The sequence below is a fragment of the Lithobates pipiens genome, unplaced genomic scaffold, assembly GCF_037356315.1.
Source record: "Lithobates pipiens isolate NorthernLeopardFrog02 unplaced genomic scaffold, aLitPip1_a1.2 Scaffold_1, whole genome shotgun sequence".
In the NCBI taxonomy this organism is placed as follows: domain Eukaryota; kingdom Metazoa; phylum Chordata; class Amphibia; order Anura; family Ranidae; genus Lithobates; species Lithobates pipiens.
Window position 1 is genome coordinate 237,005,054 of NW_027507685.1, and position 18,537 is coordinate 237,023,590.

The window sequence follows — 18,537 nt, forward strand, 5'->3', positions numbered from 1 at the left end:
AATTTATGTTCGTACGAATTTACGAATATATGAATTTTCTAATGTACGAATTTCTAAATTTACGAATGTACGAATTTACGAATTGCGATCATAACGAATGACCCAAAAAGAAAAAAAAAGAATGAAAGGAAAACTAACACATTTTTTGGCAGTACACATGTCTATACTAGATTGCTTTAAAAAAGGCCTGGATTCTTTCCTAAATGTACATAATATATCTGGGTACTGACATTTGTAGGCACAGTTGATCCAGGGAATATCCGACTGCCTCTCGGGGGATCTGGAAGGAATTTTGTTCCCCTGCTGTAGCAAATTGGATCATGCTTTTTCGCCTTCCTCTGGATCAACTGTGGGTATAGAATTGTGTATATGGGATTGTATACAGTTGTTTTTTTATTATTGGTTGAACTGGATGGTCTTTATTCAACCCGACTAACTATGTAACTTCAAACCAAGTTTAAACAAGCTCTAAATCTCACTTTTGGTGTAGCACATCCCACAGCAAGAATAAAACAATAATTGCTTAGAGTTCCCCAAAATGCATACAGACCCTTAATCTGAACATGCAGCCTGGCTGGCCAGGTGGGACCCCATGGCAAAGCACCTTGTCCCCATGTTGATGAAGACAAGAGCCTCTTTTCCACAACCCTTTACATTTTTCTACTGTGTTTTACAGCCTTATATCTCTGTGTCCTTTGTATCACCATGATTCGTTGGCTCGTCCTCCTCTCGGTTCTCTGGGCTGTTGAAAATGCTCTGGGTAAGCACTCAGTAGTTTTTGCATTATGTTGTAAAGATGAGTTGTAATACACTGTCTTTTGATTTATGTAGTAGATAAAGTGGTTGTAAACCCTTAAAATGAAAAATGAACAAAGCATATCCCTCTAACAGGGCTCGAAAAATTTTAAGTCCTGAGCTACAAGCCAGCCTTCAAGAGTTACTCACCACCAGTTGCCCCACCCAACTCCTACCCTGCCCCACCCCGAATTCCACCCCTATATACGCCCTTGTAAATGATCATATTTTATTTATCACAGTAAGATCAATGAAATATGATTGCTGATTGCTGGTATTGGTTATTTATTTATTTTTTCCTTATATAGCATAATAATTACACTGAATAAGGAAAAAAAATTAAAATAACCAATACCAGCAATCGGCAATCATATTTTTCATTGATCTTACTGTGATAAATAAAAAAAGTGGAAAATATGATTGGCTACTATAGGCATTGTACACCTCATTACTATGATGTATCGTAAAAAGCTACCCCATTTGGGCCCCTCCACGATTCACCGACCTGAGAGTTGTCTTGATGGCCAGGTACCTATCTATAGTCAGAGCCAACAGACTAAAGATTGAGCTTTGGGTCAGAATGAGAACAAAGCAGGCCAAGAACAGGACTGTGAAAATCAGTCTCAAAACTGATGGTAATGGTGAATGGAAAGGCAAGCAGTTCCACCGCTATATCAGCCATAGGTTTCAGTTCACCGCTCTTCTTCTTCACAAAGAAGAAACCAGCACCAGCAGGAGACGAGGATTTGCGGATGAAACCTCGAGAAAGTGCATCAGCAACATACTCCTCCATGGCCTTATCCTCTAAGACCGACAAAGGGTAAACCCGGCCACAAGGAGGTATGGCACCAGGTTGAAGGTCAGTTGCGCAATCATAAGATGTGTGGAGGCAAACTAACGGCTTTACCTTTATGAAAGACATCGCTAAAATTGTGGTACTCCTACCGGCAGGGAGGGGAGTGAAGAGGTGCACAGGACCTTGGATACCTTCAGGAAGCATGTCTCACTGCATTGTGGTGACCAGGAGAGAACCTCAGCACAGAGCCAATCAAAAGAGGGGTTGTGCCTCTGTAACCAAGGATAACCAATAACCATCGGAAACCTGGGTGGGGAAATAACTTGGAATTGGATTATCTCATGGTGAAGAGCCACTACGGCCATGGACAACGGAAACATCTCATGAGTCACATAGGCAGGCTGTAAAGGTCTCCCATCAAGAGCCTCAATGGCAAGTGGAGTGTCACGCAGCTGCAGAGGAATCGAGTGCTGCAAAACAAATGCAGCATCAATGAACAGGCCTGCAGCCCCAGAGTCGATTAGAACCTGTATCTCGATGGACGACTTAGCCCAAGAAAGGGTGACTGAAACCAGGGGCTTATCCTTCTGGATAACTGGGGATGAAACAACGCCAGTACCCCCTCCTCAATGACCCTTCTCCCTCGGAGGGGAAAATGTCTATGGAACTCGCGGAGGAGGACAGGGGCATGTACGTCAGAGGATGAAACCCAGACCGTACCCCTTCCAATGCACCAGGTACTGTATGCGCCCACGGAACCTACAGGAGTCAACAATGGATTGTACCTCATACTCCTCATGGTTCTCAACCTGAATAGGGTGAGGACGTGGCACCGAGGTGGTAAATCGGTTGCAGACCAATGGTTTCAATAAGGAGACATGAAACACATTTGAGATGTGCATACTAGGAGGAAGGTCCAACGCGTAAGCCACTGGGTTAATCCTGCGAAGGATACGGAAAGGCCCAATAAACCGAGGTGCAAACTTCAGTGAGGGAACACGAAGCCGGAGGTTGCGAGATGACAGCCAGACCCTGTCCCCAACCTGGTAGGAAGGCGCAGGCAGGCGTCTGCGGTCAGCATGGAGTCTGTACCTATTATTAGCATGACGGAGAGCCTCCTGGACTTGTACCCAAGTGGAATGAAGACCATGAAGTTGCTCCTCTAATGCAGAAATACTCTGCGGAACAAACGAGTCAGGCAACATGGAAGGTTGAAAACCATAATTTGCCATAAATGGAGACAATCGGGAGGCAGAATTCAAGGCACTGTTGTGAGCAAGTTCTGCCCATGGTAATAGGTCTGACCAGTTGTTATGGTAGTCAGAAATATAGCAACGTAGGAATTGCTCCAAAGACTGATTGGCTTGCTATGCAGCCCCATTAGACTGCGGGTGATACGCAGAAGAGAATGCAAGCTGGATTCCCAACTGTGCACAAAAGGCTCGCCAGAACCGGGAGACAAACTGACCCTGTCCGAGACAATCACCTTGGGTAGCCCATGTAAGCGAAAGATCTCTCGAGCAAAAATGGAAGCCAGTTCCTTAGAGGTAGGAAAGTTCTTAAGTGGAATACAATGACACATCTTTGAGAACCGGTCAACCACCATGAGGATAACAGTGTTGCCTTGGGAGTTGGGCAACTCCACAATGAAATCCATTGACAGGTGAGTCCAAGGCCTCTCTCCACTGGGTATGGGTTGTAGGAGGCCCACTGGAAGGTGTTGTGGAGTCTTACTCTGAGCACACACGGGACAGGCAGCTACGAAGGCAGTAACATCAGCCTGTAGACTAGGCCATCAGAATTGTTGGGAAATGGCCCAAATGAGTTGATTTTTCCCAGGATGGCCAGCTGCCTTGGGAGAATGGTAAGTCTGGAGCACAGCAGTACGGAGACTCTCTGGGACAAAGCAGCAGTCACAAGGTTTCTCAGGAGGAGCATGGACCTGAGCAGCAAGAATTTTGTCACACAAAAGAGAAGTAAGACTGGTGCGAACGGTATCCAAGATACGATCAGGAGGAATCATAGGAACCGGAACCGACTCCGACTTGGAAGTGGAGGAAAATTGTCGTGAGCCCTTACATTCTTAGTACCGGGTAAGAATGAGACAATGTAATTAAAGCTTGACAAGAAAAGAGCCCATCGCGCCCTTCTGGGAGAGAGTTGCTTAGCCCCAGACAAGAATATAAGATTCTTATGGTCAGTAAGAATAAGAACAGGCACAGTGGTACCTTCAAGGAGATGTCTCCATTCTTTCAGGGCTAAAATGATCGCCAACAGCTCTCTATCATCAATCTCATAATTGCACTCAGCAGGTGACAATTTCTTGGAAAAGTAGCCACACGGATGCATAGCACTCTCAGAGTTAGGATGCTGAGACAGAAGGGCGCCAACTCCAGTCTCAGAAGCATCAACTTCTAGGATAAAAGGCAATGTAGGATCAGGATGTGCCAACACAGGAGCAGAAGCAAAGGCAACCTTGAGAGACTCAAAGGCCTTAATGGACTCTGGAGACCAACTCTGTGGATTACCATCCTTTCTGGTCATATCAGTCAGGGGCTTGACCAGAGACGAGAAGTTACAAATAAACTTCGATAGTAGTTGGCGAAACCCAGGAAACACTGTAGAGGACATAAACCCACGGGTCGAGGCCACTGTAGGACTGCCGAAAGTTTCTCTGGGTCCATTGAAAAACCAGCAGTGGAAATGACATAGCCCAGGAATGTAACCTGTTCACGATGGAACTCGCACTTCTCTAGTTTACAATAGAGATTGTTCCCTCTTAGTTTCTGAAACACACGACAGACATCTGTGTGGTGGCTCTCCAGGGACTTGGAAAATATGAGGATATCATCGAGATAAACCACCACACATAACTGCAACAAATCTCGGAGGACATTGTCTGGTTTATTTTAAAAGCCAAATAGGGTTTTGAACGGGAATATGGCATCACAAGCCTTAAATCGGTCGTGTTCAGCCCATGGGCAGAGCTTAACGGGTGCCCAGATTGGGGGGAACACTGTGTAACTTGCTCACCAATGCCTAACTAAGCAGACGGGGGCTTCAGTAATGAGATACACTATATTACCAAAAGTATTGGGATGCCTGCCTTTACACACACCCACACACACACACACACACACACAAACTTTAATGGCATCCCAGTCTTAGTCCGTAGGGTTCAATATTGAGTTGGCCCACCCTTTACAGCTATAACAGCTTCAACTCTTCTGGGTAGGCTGTCCACAAATTTTAGGAGTGTGAAGGCCAGTCAAGTTCCTCCACCCCAAACTCACTCATCTATGTCTTTATGTACATTGCTTTGTGCACTGGTGGCGCAGTCATGTTGGGACAGGAAGGAGCCATCCCCAAACTGTTCCCACAAAGTTGGGTGCATTAAATTGCCCAAAATGTCTTGGTATGCTGACACCTTAACAGTTCTTTTCAATGGAACTAAAGGGCCAAACCCAACCCCTAAAAACAGCCCCACGCCATAATCCCCCCTCCACCAAATGATTTGGACCAGTGAACAAAGCAAGGCCCATAAAGACATGAGTGAGCGAGTTTGGGGTGGAGGAACTTGACGGGCCTGCACAGAGCCCTGACCTCAACCTGATAGAACACCTTTGGGGTGAATTAGAGTGGAGACTGCGAGCCACGCCAACTCGTCCAACATCAGTGCCTGACCTTACAAATGCGCTTCTGTAAGAATGGTCAAACATTCCCATAGACACACTCCTAAACCTTGTGGACAGCCTTCCCAGAGGAGTTGAAGCTGTTATAGCTGCAAAGGGTGGGCCAACTCAATATTGAACCCTACGGACTAAGACTGGGATGCCATTAAAGTTCATGTGTTTGTAAAGGCAGATGTCACAATACTTTTGGTAATAAAGTGTATCTGTACTAAAAATAGGCAGCGTATTTACGCGCAGGAAAATGCATCCATGTGCACAAAGCCTCATCCTGCTGGTGCTCTGCATTTTCTTGCACTATAACAGTTGTTTCAGGAACATTTTGTTAACTAGAACTAGTATTTGATGGTATATTTTTTGATTGTATATTTATATTGTCAACATGAACTTTTCTGTGCTATTCTTTGCAGGATGCCCACCTATTGTATCCCGTGCCCAGTGGGGTGCTAGGAGGTCCACATGCAAGACAAGGTTGAAAACTCCAGTACCGGGCGTAATCATCCACCACAGCGCCGGAGCTTCCTGTAACAACCGAAACTCATGCAACTCCCAAGTGAAGGGCATACAGAACCTTCACATGAACACCAACAAATGGTGTGACGTCGGATATCAGTGAGAACCAAATATGGATCTATTTAATTGAAGGGGATCTGTACATATTATAGGGCACCTGAACCTAAGAACAAGAAACTGTAATTTATTGCAACTTATCCATCATCAGATGTGATTTTCTTGCATAAGTTTCCTTTTTTGAGATTTTTTTTTATTTATTTTATTTTCTCCTGGTGATCCTTCCAGTAATACACTTCATGTCCTAGAGTGACAACACCTACCTGTATCTACTGTACTGTATCTACAGCATTGAATTACAACACTGTCATGCAAGGACAGAAAGTACACTATATTACCAAAAGTATTAGGGCACCTGCCTTTACAAAAACGAAATACGAAAACGAATTTAACGAATTTAACGAATATAACTAAACAAAATTAATTAATTAACGAATTAAAACAAAACGAAACTAAACAAATTTTTCCTTTTGCACATGTCTACTATGGTTTACTTATCACCTGCTCACGATTGACAGGTAGATCACGATCAACAGGTTATCGACCCCCTAATTAGGGTGTGCCCAGGCAAACCCGACACACACCCCCTGCGCACACCTATGATTCTTGAGGTTAGGTATACTTAAAAAAAAAAATCATATTATAAGAATAGACAAGTCTGCAAAAGTTTTTTTTTACAGTTGTTAAAGAATGGACAAAGGGGGGGGGGGGGGGGGAGGGGTGAAGTTTGTATGGCTGTATTATGCTTGTACAGTATTGTTTTGATGACCAATCACCTTTCCCTATTTCCTACACAGCTTCCTCATTACAGAGGACGGGACAATTTATGAAGGTCGGGGTTGGACAACTCACGGTTCTCATGCAATAAATTCTAACAGTAACCTTGGCATCTGCTTTGTGGGAACCTTTACAAGTAAGTGATGGTGCAGAACACCATTAGAGGACCAAACAGAGGGCTAGCACCTGTAGGCCCTCCTTTTAAATAGTTAGGAATGGGTTGGGCTGGTTTGGGTATGTGTGTGTTTGGCTGCATTAAGTGATTGTGATTATTCTAAAGGACCACAACTACAGTGCCTTGAAAAAGTATTCATACCCCTTGACATTTTCCACATTTTGTCATGTTACAACCTAAAACGTAAATGGATTTTATTGGGATTTCATGTGATAGACCAACACAAAGTGGCACATGATTGTGAAGTGGAAGGAAAATGATAAATGTTTTTCACAATTTTGTACAAATAAAGATGTGAAAACTGTGGCTTGCATTTGTATTCAGCCCTCCTGAGTCAATACTTTTTAGAACCCCCTTTCACTAAAATTACAGCTGCAAGTCTTTTTGGGGGTGTCTCTACCAGCTTTGCACATCTAGAGAGTGACATGTTTGCCTATTCTTCTTTGCAAAATATCTCAAGCTCTGTCAGATTGGATGGAGAACGTCTGTGAACAGCAATTTTCAAGTCTAAGCCCTTGTACACACGGTCGGAGAATCCGTCGGAATGTGTCCTATCGGACCGTTTTGTCGGATAATTCGACTGTGTGTGGTCTGCATCGGACTGTTTCTGTCGGGATAGCCGTCGGACCAAATTTTCCAACTGGCTGGAAATATTTCCCGACAGACTGGTCCGATCGGACATACTCCGATCATGTGTAGAGAATTCCGATCGGACAAAGTGCCACGCATGCTCAGATCAAATTACTACACCAAAGCTATTGGCTACTAGCCTAAACGTAGTCCCGTCGTAACGAAATAACGTCATCACGTTCTGAACGATTGGATTTTCCGACAACTTCTTCTGACCGTGTGTATGCAACAGTTTCGGACAAGATCCATCGGACAAAATCCGACGGACAGAATCCGTCGGATTTTGTTGTCGGAATCTCCGACCGTGTGTACAAGGGCTAACACATGAATATTCTTTGAGCTAAACCAATCCATTATAGCTCTGGCTGGATGTTTAGGGTTGTTGTCCTGCTGGAAGGTGAACTTCCACCCCGGTCTCAAGTCTTTTGCAGACTCTAACAGGTTTTCTTCTAAGATTGCCCTGTATTTGTCTCCATCCATCTTCCCATCAACTCTGACAAGCTTCTCTGTCCCTGCTGAAGAAAAGCATCTTCACAACATGATGCTGCCACCACCATGTTTCACGGTGGGGATGGTGTGTTCAGGGTGATGTGCAGTGTTAGTTTTCCAACACACATAGCATTTTGCTTTTAGACCAAAAAGTTTAATTTTGGTCTCATCTGACCAGAGCACCTTCTTCCACATGTTTTCTGTGTCGCCCACATGGCATCCAGCGAATTACAAATGGGACTTCTTATGGTTTTCTTTCTAAAATGGTTTTCTTCTTGTCACTCTTCCATAAAGGTCAGATTTGTGGAGAGCACGACTAATAGTTGTCCTGTGGATCCCCCTGAGCTGTGGATCTCTGCAGCTCCTCCAGAGTTACCATGGACCTCTTGGCTCTTCTCTGATGAATGCTCTCCTTGCCGGCCTGTCATTTTAGGTGGATGGCCATGTCTTGGTAGGTTTGCAGTTGTGCCATACTCCTTCCATTTTCAGATGATGGATTGAACGGTGCTCTGCGAGATGTTCAAAGCTTGGGATATTGTTTTATAACCTAACTCTGCTTTAAACTTCTCCACAACTTTATCCCTGACCTGTCTGGTGTGTTCCTTGGTCTTCACGATTCTGTTTGTTCACTAACGTTCCCTAACAAACCTCTGAGGGCTTCACCGAACAGCTGTATTTATACTGAGATTAAATTACACACAGGTGGACTCTATTTACTAATTAGATGACTTCTGAAGGCAATTGGTTTCATTAGATTTTGGTTAGCGTTATCAGAGTGAAGGGGGCTAAATACAAATGCACCCCACACTTTTCAGATTTTTTTTGTAAAAAATGTTGAAAACCATTTATAATTTTCCTTCCACTTCACAATTATGTACCACTTTGTGTTGGTCTATCACATAAAATCCCAATAAAATACATTTACGATTTAGGTTGTAACATGACAAAATGGGGGGAATTTCAAGGGGTATGAATACTTTTTCAAGGCACTGTATAAGGAGGTCATTCTTCTAAGTAACTACCAATGTAAGGTGCATTTTCTCCTCTGCCCCCTCATGAACAGGTCCCTTTATATCCCTTGGTGGTGCCTATTGGGGGCACACATGTTTGTTCAGTTTTTCCCTTTTTGGTCTCCATACTTACTGGCCTCTCCCTGTGCAATGTGACTATACTATACTTAATGCTACCGTGGACACCATGCCAACCTGGGGCATAAAGACACATGTGGTCAAACCCCTTTAGCACCTTATAGATTATATGCATGTATAAGCTATTGGGATTTGTGCACAGCAATATCCTGTTTTTGTTGCGATGCAGGTGGGTAACCAAACCTGAGCCTAGTAGTTCTCCCCCACCTTGTGTCTGTCTGCCCCATGTTGGCATTGTGTCCACCGTACCAATTGCAGTGGCAAAGCAGAGTAGGACTGGTCATAAGAGTGATTACTTTGATGCAGTTGGCCAGCTTAGACATGCAATACAGTATCTCTCAAAAGTGAGTACACCCCTCACATTTTGTAAATATTTTATTATATCTTTTCATGTGACAACACTGAAGAAATGACACTTGTCTACAATGTAAAGTAGTGAGTGTACAGCTTGTATAACAGTGTCAATTTCCTGTCCCCTCAAAATAACAACACACGGCCATTAATGTCTAAACCACTGGCAACAAAAGTGAGTACACCCCTAATTGAAAATGTCCAAATTGGGCCCAATTAGCCATTTTCCCTCCCCGGTGTCATGTGACTCGTTAGTGTTACAAGCTCTCAGGTGTGAATGGGGAGCAGGTGTGTTAAATTTGGAGTTATCGCTCTCACTCTCTCATACTGGTCACTGGACGTTCAATATGGCACCTCATGGCAAAGAACTCTCTGAGGATCTGAAAAAACAGAATTGTTGCTCTATATAAAGATGGCCTAGGCTATAAGAAGTTTGCCAAGACCCTGAAACTGAGCTGCAGCATGGTTGCCAAGACCATACAGCGGTTTAACAAGACCTGTTCCACTCAGAAAAGGCCTCGCTATGGTCGACCAAAGAAGTTAAGTGCATATGCTCAGCGGCATATCCAGAGGTTGTCTTTGGGAAATAGACATATGAGTGCTTCCAGCATTGCTGCAGAGGTTGAAGGGGTGGGGGGGTCAGCCTGTCAGTGCTCAGACCATTCGCCGCACACTGCATCAAATTAATCTGCATGGCTGTCATCCCAGAAGGAAGCCTCTTCTAAAGATGATGCACAAGAGAGCACAGCAAACAGCTTGCTGAATACAAGCAGACTAAGGACATAGATTACTGGAACCATGTCCGGTGGTCTGATGAGACCAAGATAAACTTGTTTGGTTCAGATGGTGTCAAGCACATGTAGCCTCAACCAGGTGAGGAGTACAAAGACAAGTGTGTCTTGCCTACAGTCAGGCATGGTGGTGGGAGTGTCATGGTCTGGGGCTACATGAGTGCTGCCAGCAGTGGGTAGCTACAGATCATTGAGGGAACCATGAATGCCAACATGTACTGTGACATACTGAAGCAGAGCATGATCCCCTTCCTTCAGTGACTGGGCCGCAGGGCAGTATTCCAACATGATAAGGAACCCAAACACACGTCCAAGATGACCACTGCCTTGCTAAAGAAGCTGATGGTAAAGGTGATGGACTGGCCAAGCATGTCTCCAGACTTAAACCCTATTGAGCATCTGTGGGGCATCCTCAAACAAAAGGCGGATGAGCGCAAGATCTCTAACATTCACCAGCTCTGTGATGTCGTCAAGGAGGAGTGACAGAGAACCTGTGAGACCCTGGTGGACTCCATGCCCAAGAGGGTTAAGGCAGAGCTGGAAAATAATGGTGGCCGCACAAAATATTGCCACTTTGGGCCCAGTTTGGATATATTCACCAGCGGTTTAGACATTAATGGCTGTGTGTTGCGTTATTTTGAGGGGACGGCAAATTTACACTGTTATACAAGCTGTACACTCACTACTTTACATTGTAGCAAAGTGTTATTTCTTCAGTGTTGTCACATGAAAAGATGTAATTAAATATTTACAAAAATGTGAGGGGTGTACTCACTTTTGTGAGATACTGTATGTGTGAACTAAATATCCCTGTTTTTCATTGCATAGTACAATTCTTTCTGCTAGTAGGGAAACTTTTTTTTCCAAATCTTGCTATTTAAGACCAGACATTGTCAACAAAGGGTTTTGTGGTTCACCCAGAGTTTGCTAGCGGGTTCCACGACCTGTGGCTGATAGACTTCATATTTGACAGCTGCTTAGTTTGGCATCCAGTGCCACTTGGCAATGCTGCTTGGCAGAGCCAGCAGAATGACACCAATGACCTTGAAAGCTGGTTGTAAGGATGGCATCCTAACCACCACTGGAAGGAAAACATTCTCAACACTGACCAATGTAAGGGGTATTCTTCCCATTGACCAGACCACCACTGAGAGGAGGGCATCCTTCCAATTAACCACCATGATAAAAGGGTCATTTTTCCCACTGGCCACCACTATAAAGAAGGCATTTTCTTTAATAATCACCAATGTAATGAGTATTTTTCTCACTCCTCATGAACTGGTCTTAGAATAAAAGACAAGAAATTTTTTTTAAGGCCGCGTACACACGGGCGGACTGTTCGCCCAACTTTGTCCGCTGAACAGTGTTTGGGCGGACAGTCCGCTCGTGTGTGGGCTTTCAGCGGACAGTTTCAGCGGACAGTTGGACGGACAAGGTTTTTCGGAATTTCCGAAAAACTGTCCGCTGAAACCTTGTTTCAGCGAACAGCCCGCTCGTGTGTAGGCTTGTTCGTCAAACAAAGTTGCGCGCATGCTCAGAAAGGATTTTCACGCCGAAAGCTATAATGCAGTGTATAGGACGTCGTATTTTTCGTCCCGTCGTACGTGCTGTTCACGTCATCGCGCACGGTTTCAGCAAACTGTTCGTTCGTCGTGTGTGGGCATGTCCGTCCATGCTAATTTTGAGCGGACTGTTTGCTGAAACTGTTGGACGGACAAAGTTGGGCGAACAGTCCGCGCGTGTGTACACGGCCTAAGGGTTCCGCTTTCGTAAAAAAAAGGTTGAGAATGTGGATCTAGTCATTTGTAGGTTTAATCAGCAAGCTATGGTAAAAAATAAAAATACATGGAAAGGCAAGCACTGCCATGGGAGACGTACCAATGCCAAAATAAAAGCGGTATTAAACTCAAAAACAAAAAATAAAAATAAACTGAAGCTTATCAATCCTTAGATGTGGTGTCTGCATTTGCTTTCTTGTTTAAACTTGTTTCCCCTTTATTTCACCTGGTGATCCTTCCAGTAAACCACTTCCTGTTCAGGATGTCTCATTTCCAAATTAAGTAATAATGCAGACACTTTTGGACAGCAGTATTGTCAGTCTAGGGGCAAGATAGTGTCATGCCCCGGACACACGATCAGACTTTCCAACAACATAACCGAGGAATTTTGTTCAAAGGTTGTTGGCTCCAACTTGTCTTGAATACACACGGTAACACAAATGTTGGCCATGAATTACAAACGTAGTGACGTACAAGACGTATGGCAAGCCAATAAAAAGGAAGTTCAATAGTCATGTGATTTCTCCATTACGAACGCTAGTTTTACAAGACGAAGCGCTTCAGGCTTGTACTTGATTTTTAACTTGCGGGGACTTTTGTGCGACAGACTTGTGTACACACTATCGGAAAGTCCGACAACAAAGTTTTATCGACGGAAAATTTGAGAACCTGGTAGCCAACATTTGTTTGTGAACAGTCCGACAGCAAATGTTCAATGGAGCATACACATGTTCGGACTTTCAACCAACAAGCTCACATCCAACAATTCCCGTCGGAAAGTCAGATCGTGTGTACGGCGCATTAGACTAGCAGATTTCGATAGACTTGACTAACAAATAGTACCTGAACTCCAGCTAACACTTTAAGTAGTTACAGTAAGCCATTTTCTTCCATTTGGGATAAAATTTTAACATATATAAATAAAAGCTAAAGATTGTATGCACTCCTGGTAGTAGTAAATGATTTGTCCCAACCCTCGATTCTACCCCCTACATTGTCTGGACAGCTTGGTCTGGAAGTTTAAAAAAAAAAAAACAGACTTACTGACCAGATCACCAGGTAAAAATAAAGGAATCCCTTGTGAAAGCTTTGGGAAGTGACAGGTGCTCTTTATGCAGAGATCAGGGTTCGATTATACCCCTGATCCCTGCGCTGCCCTTGCTCTCTGTTTGATCTGCTGAAACCAGAAGTTGTGAAATCCTTGCTGTTTCTGGCTTCATTCATCACAGAGCAGATGGAGGAACGGACTTTCCTCTATTTCCCCTGTGCTCAGCCATCCCGATCACTAAAGCCCCATACACACTATCAGATTATCTGCTGAGTTTTTCCTTCAGATTTACCAAAACCATGTAGTAGAAGGGCCTGCCTGATTGCATACACATTGAAACTCCTAAGGTTTGTCCTCATATTATATGGTTTTGGTAAATCTGAAGGAAAAACTCAGCAGACAATCTGATAGTGTGTATGGGGCTTTACAGTGGTGAAAAGTAAGAGCCCAGGAACAGCAGCAGGAGGGGGGGCCTTCTGAGCGCTGTAAAATTGCTGTAAAAAAGCTTGGATCACTTCTGCTGGAAAACCAATCCCAATCCTCTTCGTGACCAGGCTATAACCAAAAGATGGCTACAGCGCGGGCCTAAATTGCTGGGAGGGCGTCCATGTATATCCTCCCATGCATGTGAAGCCTGTGTGCCCCCTGCGGGGTGTGTGCAGCTCGCTCTGTGATCAGCGAGTCTATGAGACTACATAAATAAAATCATAAAGTTATAAATAGGTAAGCTGAAATATAATAAATGTTTGCTTTTGGGTTTAATACCGCTTTATCCGACATACTGAGTTGTATCTTAAGAGAATTACTTTTTTATGTTGTAAAACACTGCACAAACTGTTGGCGCTATATAAATCCTGTATAATAATAATAATGAAGGCCAATAAACATTTTGGAAGGTATAAAATCCTCAAGAAATGGCAATTTCTTTGCTTCCTCCACTAAAGCTGCTAATTTATTTTCCTGATGCCTCCATGGCAGCATACCTGTGATAAGCTCCACCCTGGAGTCCTCCCCTCGGGATAGTGAATACATTATAAAAGAAAGAACCACACCCCCCCAGCATTCTCTTTTTTTCATCATACCTGATGGATAGTGCTTGCGTGTCTTTACCTCTGCCATGTGCAGCTTCCGTCTGGGTTCAGGCCTCTCCCAGATGCGGTCCCCTTCCTTGAGCTGCTAAAAGCGCTGATAAGAGGGGAGCCCCATCGGAGGGTCTTTTGGGACAGCAGCAGTCTCCAATCTTGGAGTTGTAGTCCTGCACGTTAAGCTTGGCTGGTACCCTCTGTGTGGGCAGGTAAGACGACTTTCCTTTTGCTATAGTTCTGGCTGTGCCATGTCTTGTATTTTCCTTGCTTCTTTCCTGTGCACCTCTCTTGCCTTTCCAGGTCCGGTGGTGTCCCTCGTGCGAAGAGCGCCTACGCAAGCATGCCGCTGATTGGTCCCTATCTAGGTTCATCAGGGTTTTCCCAATTGACGGGCAGGCTCCGATCAATGCTTTTGACCGCTCGGCGCATGTGCAGGGAATTGACGCCCTGGGCGCCATCTTGTTTGAGGGAAAGGCCCTATGGCAACGTGCAACGTGTCCTCGGCATTACAGCCAAAGAGAGCGTTGTGTCAACATTGGAAGATGAGAAGAAGGAAGAAGAATAAGAAGACGGCGGTGGTGACAAACGAGAAGACCGGACTAACGCTAGCAAAAGAGCTGGAAGAAGATAGCGGAGGAGCCCGACAGAAGAACCGAAGAACAGTAGAAGAGGCCGGAAAGCGAGGAGAAGTCGGAAGAAGACCGCTGAAGTTGGAAGAAGACCCCCAGACGACGACGAAGGAGAAAGCCGGGCTCCTCCACTAGCAAAAGAGTAGCAGAAGATAGCGGAGGAGGCCGGCGAGAAGACCCCCGAAGTCAGAAGAAGATCCCCAGAGCTGCCTAATAAACTACTTTAAAAAACTGTGTTGTGTTTATTACCACTTTTCCCCCCAGGTGAATGCGTAAGGGTACGATGGAATGGAGGGCAGTCTTCCTTCCGGGCATGGGCGTCCGCAGGTACAGGCAAGGGGGGTCAAGTGCCCCCTCAGAATCAGGGATCGGATCATAAATTTAGCACAGTTGCGTCGCTATTGGGGTGTGGGCAGCCCGCACCTGGGTGCCACCCACCAGTGGGGGGAAACCATCAAGGTGTTGTCAAGACCCCCATCAGTGTAGTGTGACTTTGGGCTCTTTTCCCTGCTCAGTCCAGCAGAGAATTCAGCAGAGCTGTGACAGGAGAAAGGCGTACTGCAGGCTATCAGAGGTTTCCCCCGCTCGCCCCCCCTTTCTTCTGTCAGGGAGAAGAGATGGCAACTGTCACCAGGTTCCCCACCCAGCTTCATGCCCGCTCTGTTCCCTCCCCATTGGCCATAACTAATGGCCAGTCAAAGGAGACAATGAGAGGAGAGCATCATGGGAATGTAGTCCCAGAGATTGGCGGCCCCATTTTCTACAGGGAGGAGGCTACGGCTCGATCAAGAAAGAGATTGAGAGACTGCAGCCTGGAAAAAAGCTGAGGGAGAGAGTGCTACAGGACAAAGAATGAGGAGTGTGCTGGGCGGAAGCCAGAGAGAGAGAGAGACAGGCTACCCAGCGCCACCAGAAAGCCACACTGCCCAGCGCCACCAGAGAGAGCCCTGCTGCCCAGTGCCACCAGAGAGAAAAAGACCAAGCCACTACCAGGATACAGACATGATACACTATTGACCAGAGTCGCCCCCCGGGGAACCCAGAGTGAGCGATCATCCCGTTGGAGGGATCACTGCTGTAGTTTTGTGGGGTCTGGTAAGAGGGCTTGTTGGCCAATATCTATTACTTATCCTACGGACTGTACTACATCTGCAATCTCTGACCATGATAATGTGATAATGACATTGTCGAAAAGGGGCAGTGCATGGGTGACCCTAAAATGATGCCCCCCCTGAAAAAAGTTCTGCGGACACCCATGCTTCCGGGTCACCTGAACAAGGAGGCAGATCAACTGTCTAGGAATTTTCAAGACAACAATGAGTGGTCATTCACCCCTCGATATTCAGCAAGATTATGAACCTCTAGAATCCCCGAGAATACGGCCTTTTTGCCTCATCACTGAATGCCAAATTACCAAAATTCCTCTCCCGACTGCCTGACACTCGGGTGAAGGCAGTGGATGCCCTCTCGAGCCCATGGCAATGCAAAACAGCCTATGCATCCCCCCCCCTCCAAATCTCCTATTCTCGTGGTTTCTGCTCAGGTGGTAGAAGGAGCCAGTCAGAGTGGGGTGATTCTCCCATATTGGTGGAGGAGGCCTTGGTTCTCCTGGGCAATGTGCCTCAGTTTCTTTCGTCCTCTCAAAGTTCGGGTTCTATCTCAACTTCTCTCTCAATGGAGATATGTACATCCAGCACCTCAGATGGAACCTGCATATTTGGATTTTGAAAGGGAGAAATTCAAGTCCTTATAATCTCCACGCTTTTGAAGGCCTGAAAAACCCTACACAAATTATGTGTACGCAAAGGTCTGGAATAAGTTCAAACTATATGCGGCTGAAAAGCGCTCGGATCCCACGATTCCTTCTACTGCACTTCTCTTGGATTTTCTGCAGGCAGAACGGGACCTTGGACTCGGACTAAGTTCACTGAAGGTGCAGGCTATTTTAGCAGCTACCCAAAAGAGATGGGTGGAGGACATGCTCATCATTCAATTCTACAGAGCAGTCAAAAAGATCCGGCCACCAGTAAAAGCGCTTTTCCAGCTTGGGATCTGCCCTTTGTCCTGAACTGTTTGATGACCCAGCCTTTTGTCCCGAGAGAATCTGCTTCTCTATGGACAAGACTGCCTTTTTCAATTGCAGTTACTTCAGGGAAGAAGGCCTCGGAATTACAAGCCTTAGGGGCAGAGGATGAGCACATATCCTTCTCCCCGGATAGAGTAGAGTTACGAACAGTGTAGGGTAGTGTCCCTAGAGGTTCTCGTCGTTCCACTCTCTTGGGAGCTTGGGCGCTACCTACCTTTACGGATCCTCTTGCAGGTTCACTACAAGAGTTGGACATTTCTAAGGTGTGATTGACAGGCTACAGCCCCTTTGGAGCATCAATCAAATTGTTCATACTTCCTTGGGGCAAGAACAGAGGGAAGGAAACGGCATTAGGAACTATTGCCTCCTGGATTTGTAAACTAGTCCAAAAAGTGTATAGGGCTAGAGGGATGGATCCTCCAGTGGTTAAAGTCCACTCAATGAGGACAGTCTCTTCATCTTGGCCGGCAAAGGTTAATGTCTCCCCGGAGACTATTTGCAAGGCGGCTACTTGGGCATCTCCGTACATGTTCACTCGCCATTACAGAACTGATCCAGGGGCACTAACTTCAGTGGAGCTCGGAAGAAGGGCAATGGAGTCAGCCCTCTGGATTCCTTAATAAAATTTTCTTTATGAGCATTACCCACCCAGTTGTTAGCTATTTATTTTATTACAGTTATGCTGCCATGGAGGCACCAGGAAAATGGAAAATTGTATCATACTTACCGTAATTTTCCTTTCCTGGTGCCTATCCATGGCAGCATACATACCCTTCCTTTGGTATTCGATGTAACAGGAGAATGCTGGGGGGGTGGTTCTTTCTTTTATAATGTATTCACTATCCTGAGGGGAGAACTCCGGGGCGGAGCTTATCAGGTATGCTGCCATGGATAGGCACCAGGAAAGGAAAATTACAGTAAGTATGATACAATTTTCCGTTTTCATGACTATATTTTCTTTCCTCTATACAGATCGTGTCCCCAAAATTGCCGCCCTGAATGCTGCAAAAAACCTTATCAAATGTGGGGTGGACAGAAAGTTAATCAGAGGCGATTATAGACTGCGGGGTCACCGAAACGTGAATCCAACCGCATGTCCCGGAAACAGCCTCTACAATGTCATTAAAGGATGGCCTCGCTTTAAAGCTTGAGATGGATCACCAGTAGGCTCTGTGCTTATTGTATATCCCAACAGGCAACTTCCACAAATAAATGGAACAAATAATTTAGCATAGAAGTAGCAGCCAAGATCACACTCATCATACCTGCATGTACTTGTGTCTCATTAAAGGTTATTAAAAGTGCCTACAGGTATCATCATGAAAGAGCCAGAGTGTTCATATTCACATCAATGTTTTGCTTTCACTTTGCAAGCAGAAATAAAAAAATAAAAAAATTGTGCACTTTATATGTGTTTTTTTTTTTTTTTATGGTTACACTTGGTTCAAAATACTTGAATATACTATATTACCAAAAGTATTGTGACGCCTGCCTTTAGACACACATGAACTGTAATGTTTGACCGTTCTTCCAGAAGCACATTTGTGAGATCAGGCACTGATGTTGGACAAGAAGGCCTGGCTCAGAGTCTTCACTCTAATTTATGCCAAAGATGTTCTATCGGGTTGAGGTCAGGACTCTGTGCAGGTCCGTCAAGTTCCTCCACCCCAAACTCGCTCATCCACGTCTTTATGGGCCTT

The 18,537-nt window shown here is 45.1% G+C and overlaps 1 protein-coding gene across 1 annotated transcript; it reads left to right on the forward strand.

Annotated features, from left to right (window-relative positions):
• The first annotated feature begins 680 nt into the window (after nucleotides 1-680).
• LOC143975520 (peptidoglycan recognition protein 1-like) lies at nucleotides 681-18,245 on the forward strand. The gene is made up of 4 exons (XM_077478357.1): nucleotides 681-760; nucleotides 5,691-5,892; nucleotides 6,648-6,763; nucleotides 17,810-18,245. The coding sequence occupies exons 1-4, from the start codon at nucleotides 706-708 to the stop codon at nucleotides 17,986-17,988; spliced, it is 552 nt and encodes a 183-aa protein (XP_077334483.1). The 5' UTR covers nucleotides 681-705; the 3' UTR covers nucleotides 17,989-18,245.
• The last annotated feature ends 292 nt before the right edge of the window (nucleotides 18,246-18,537 follow it).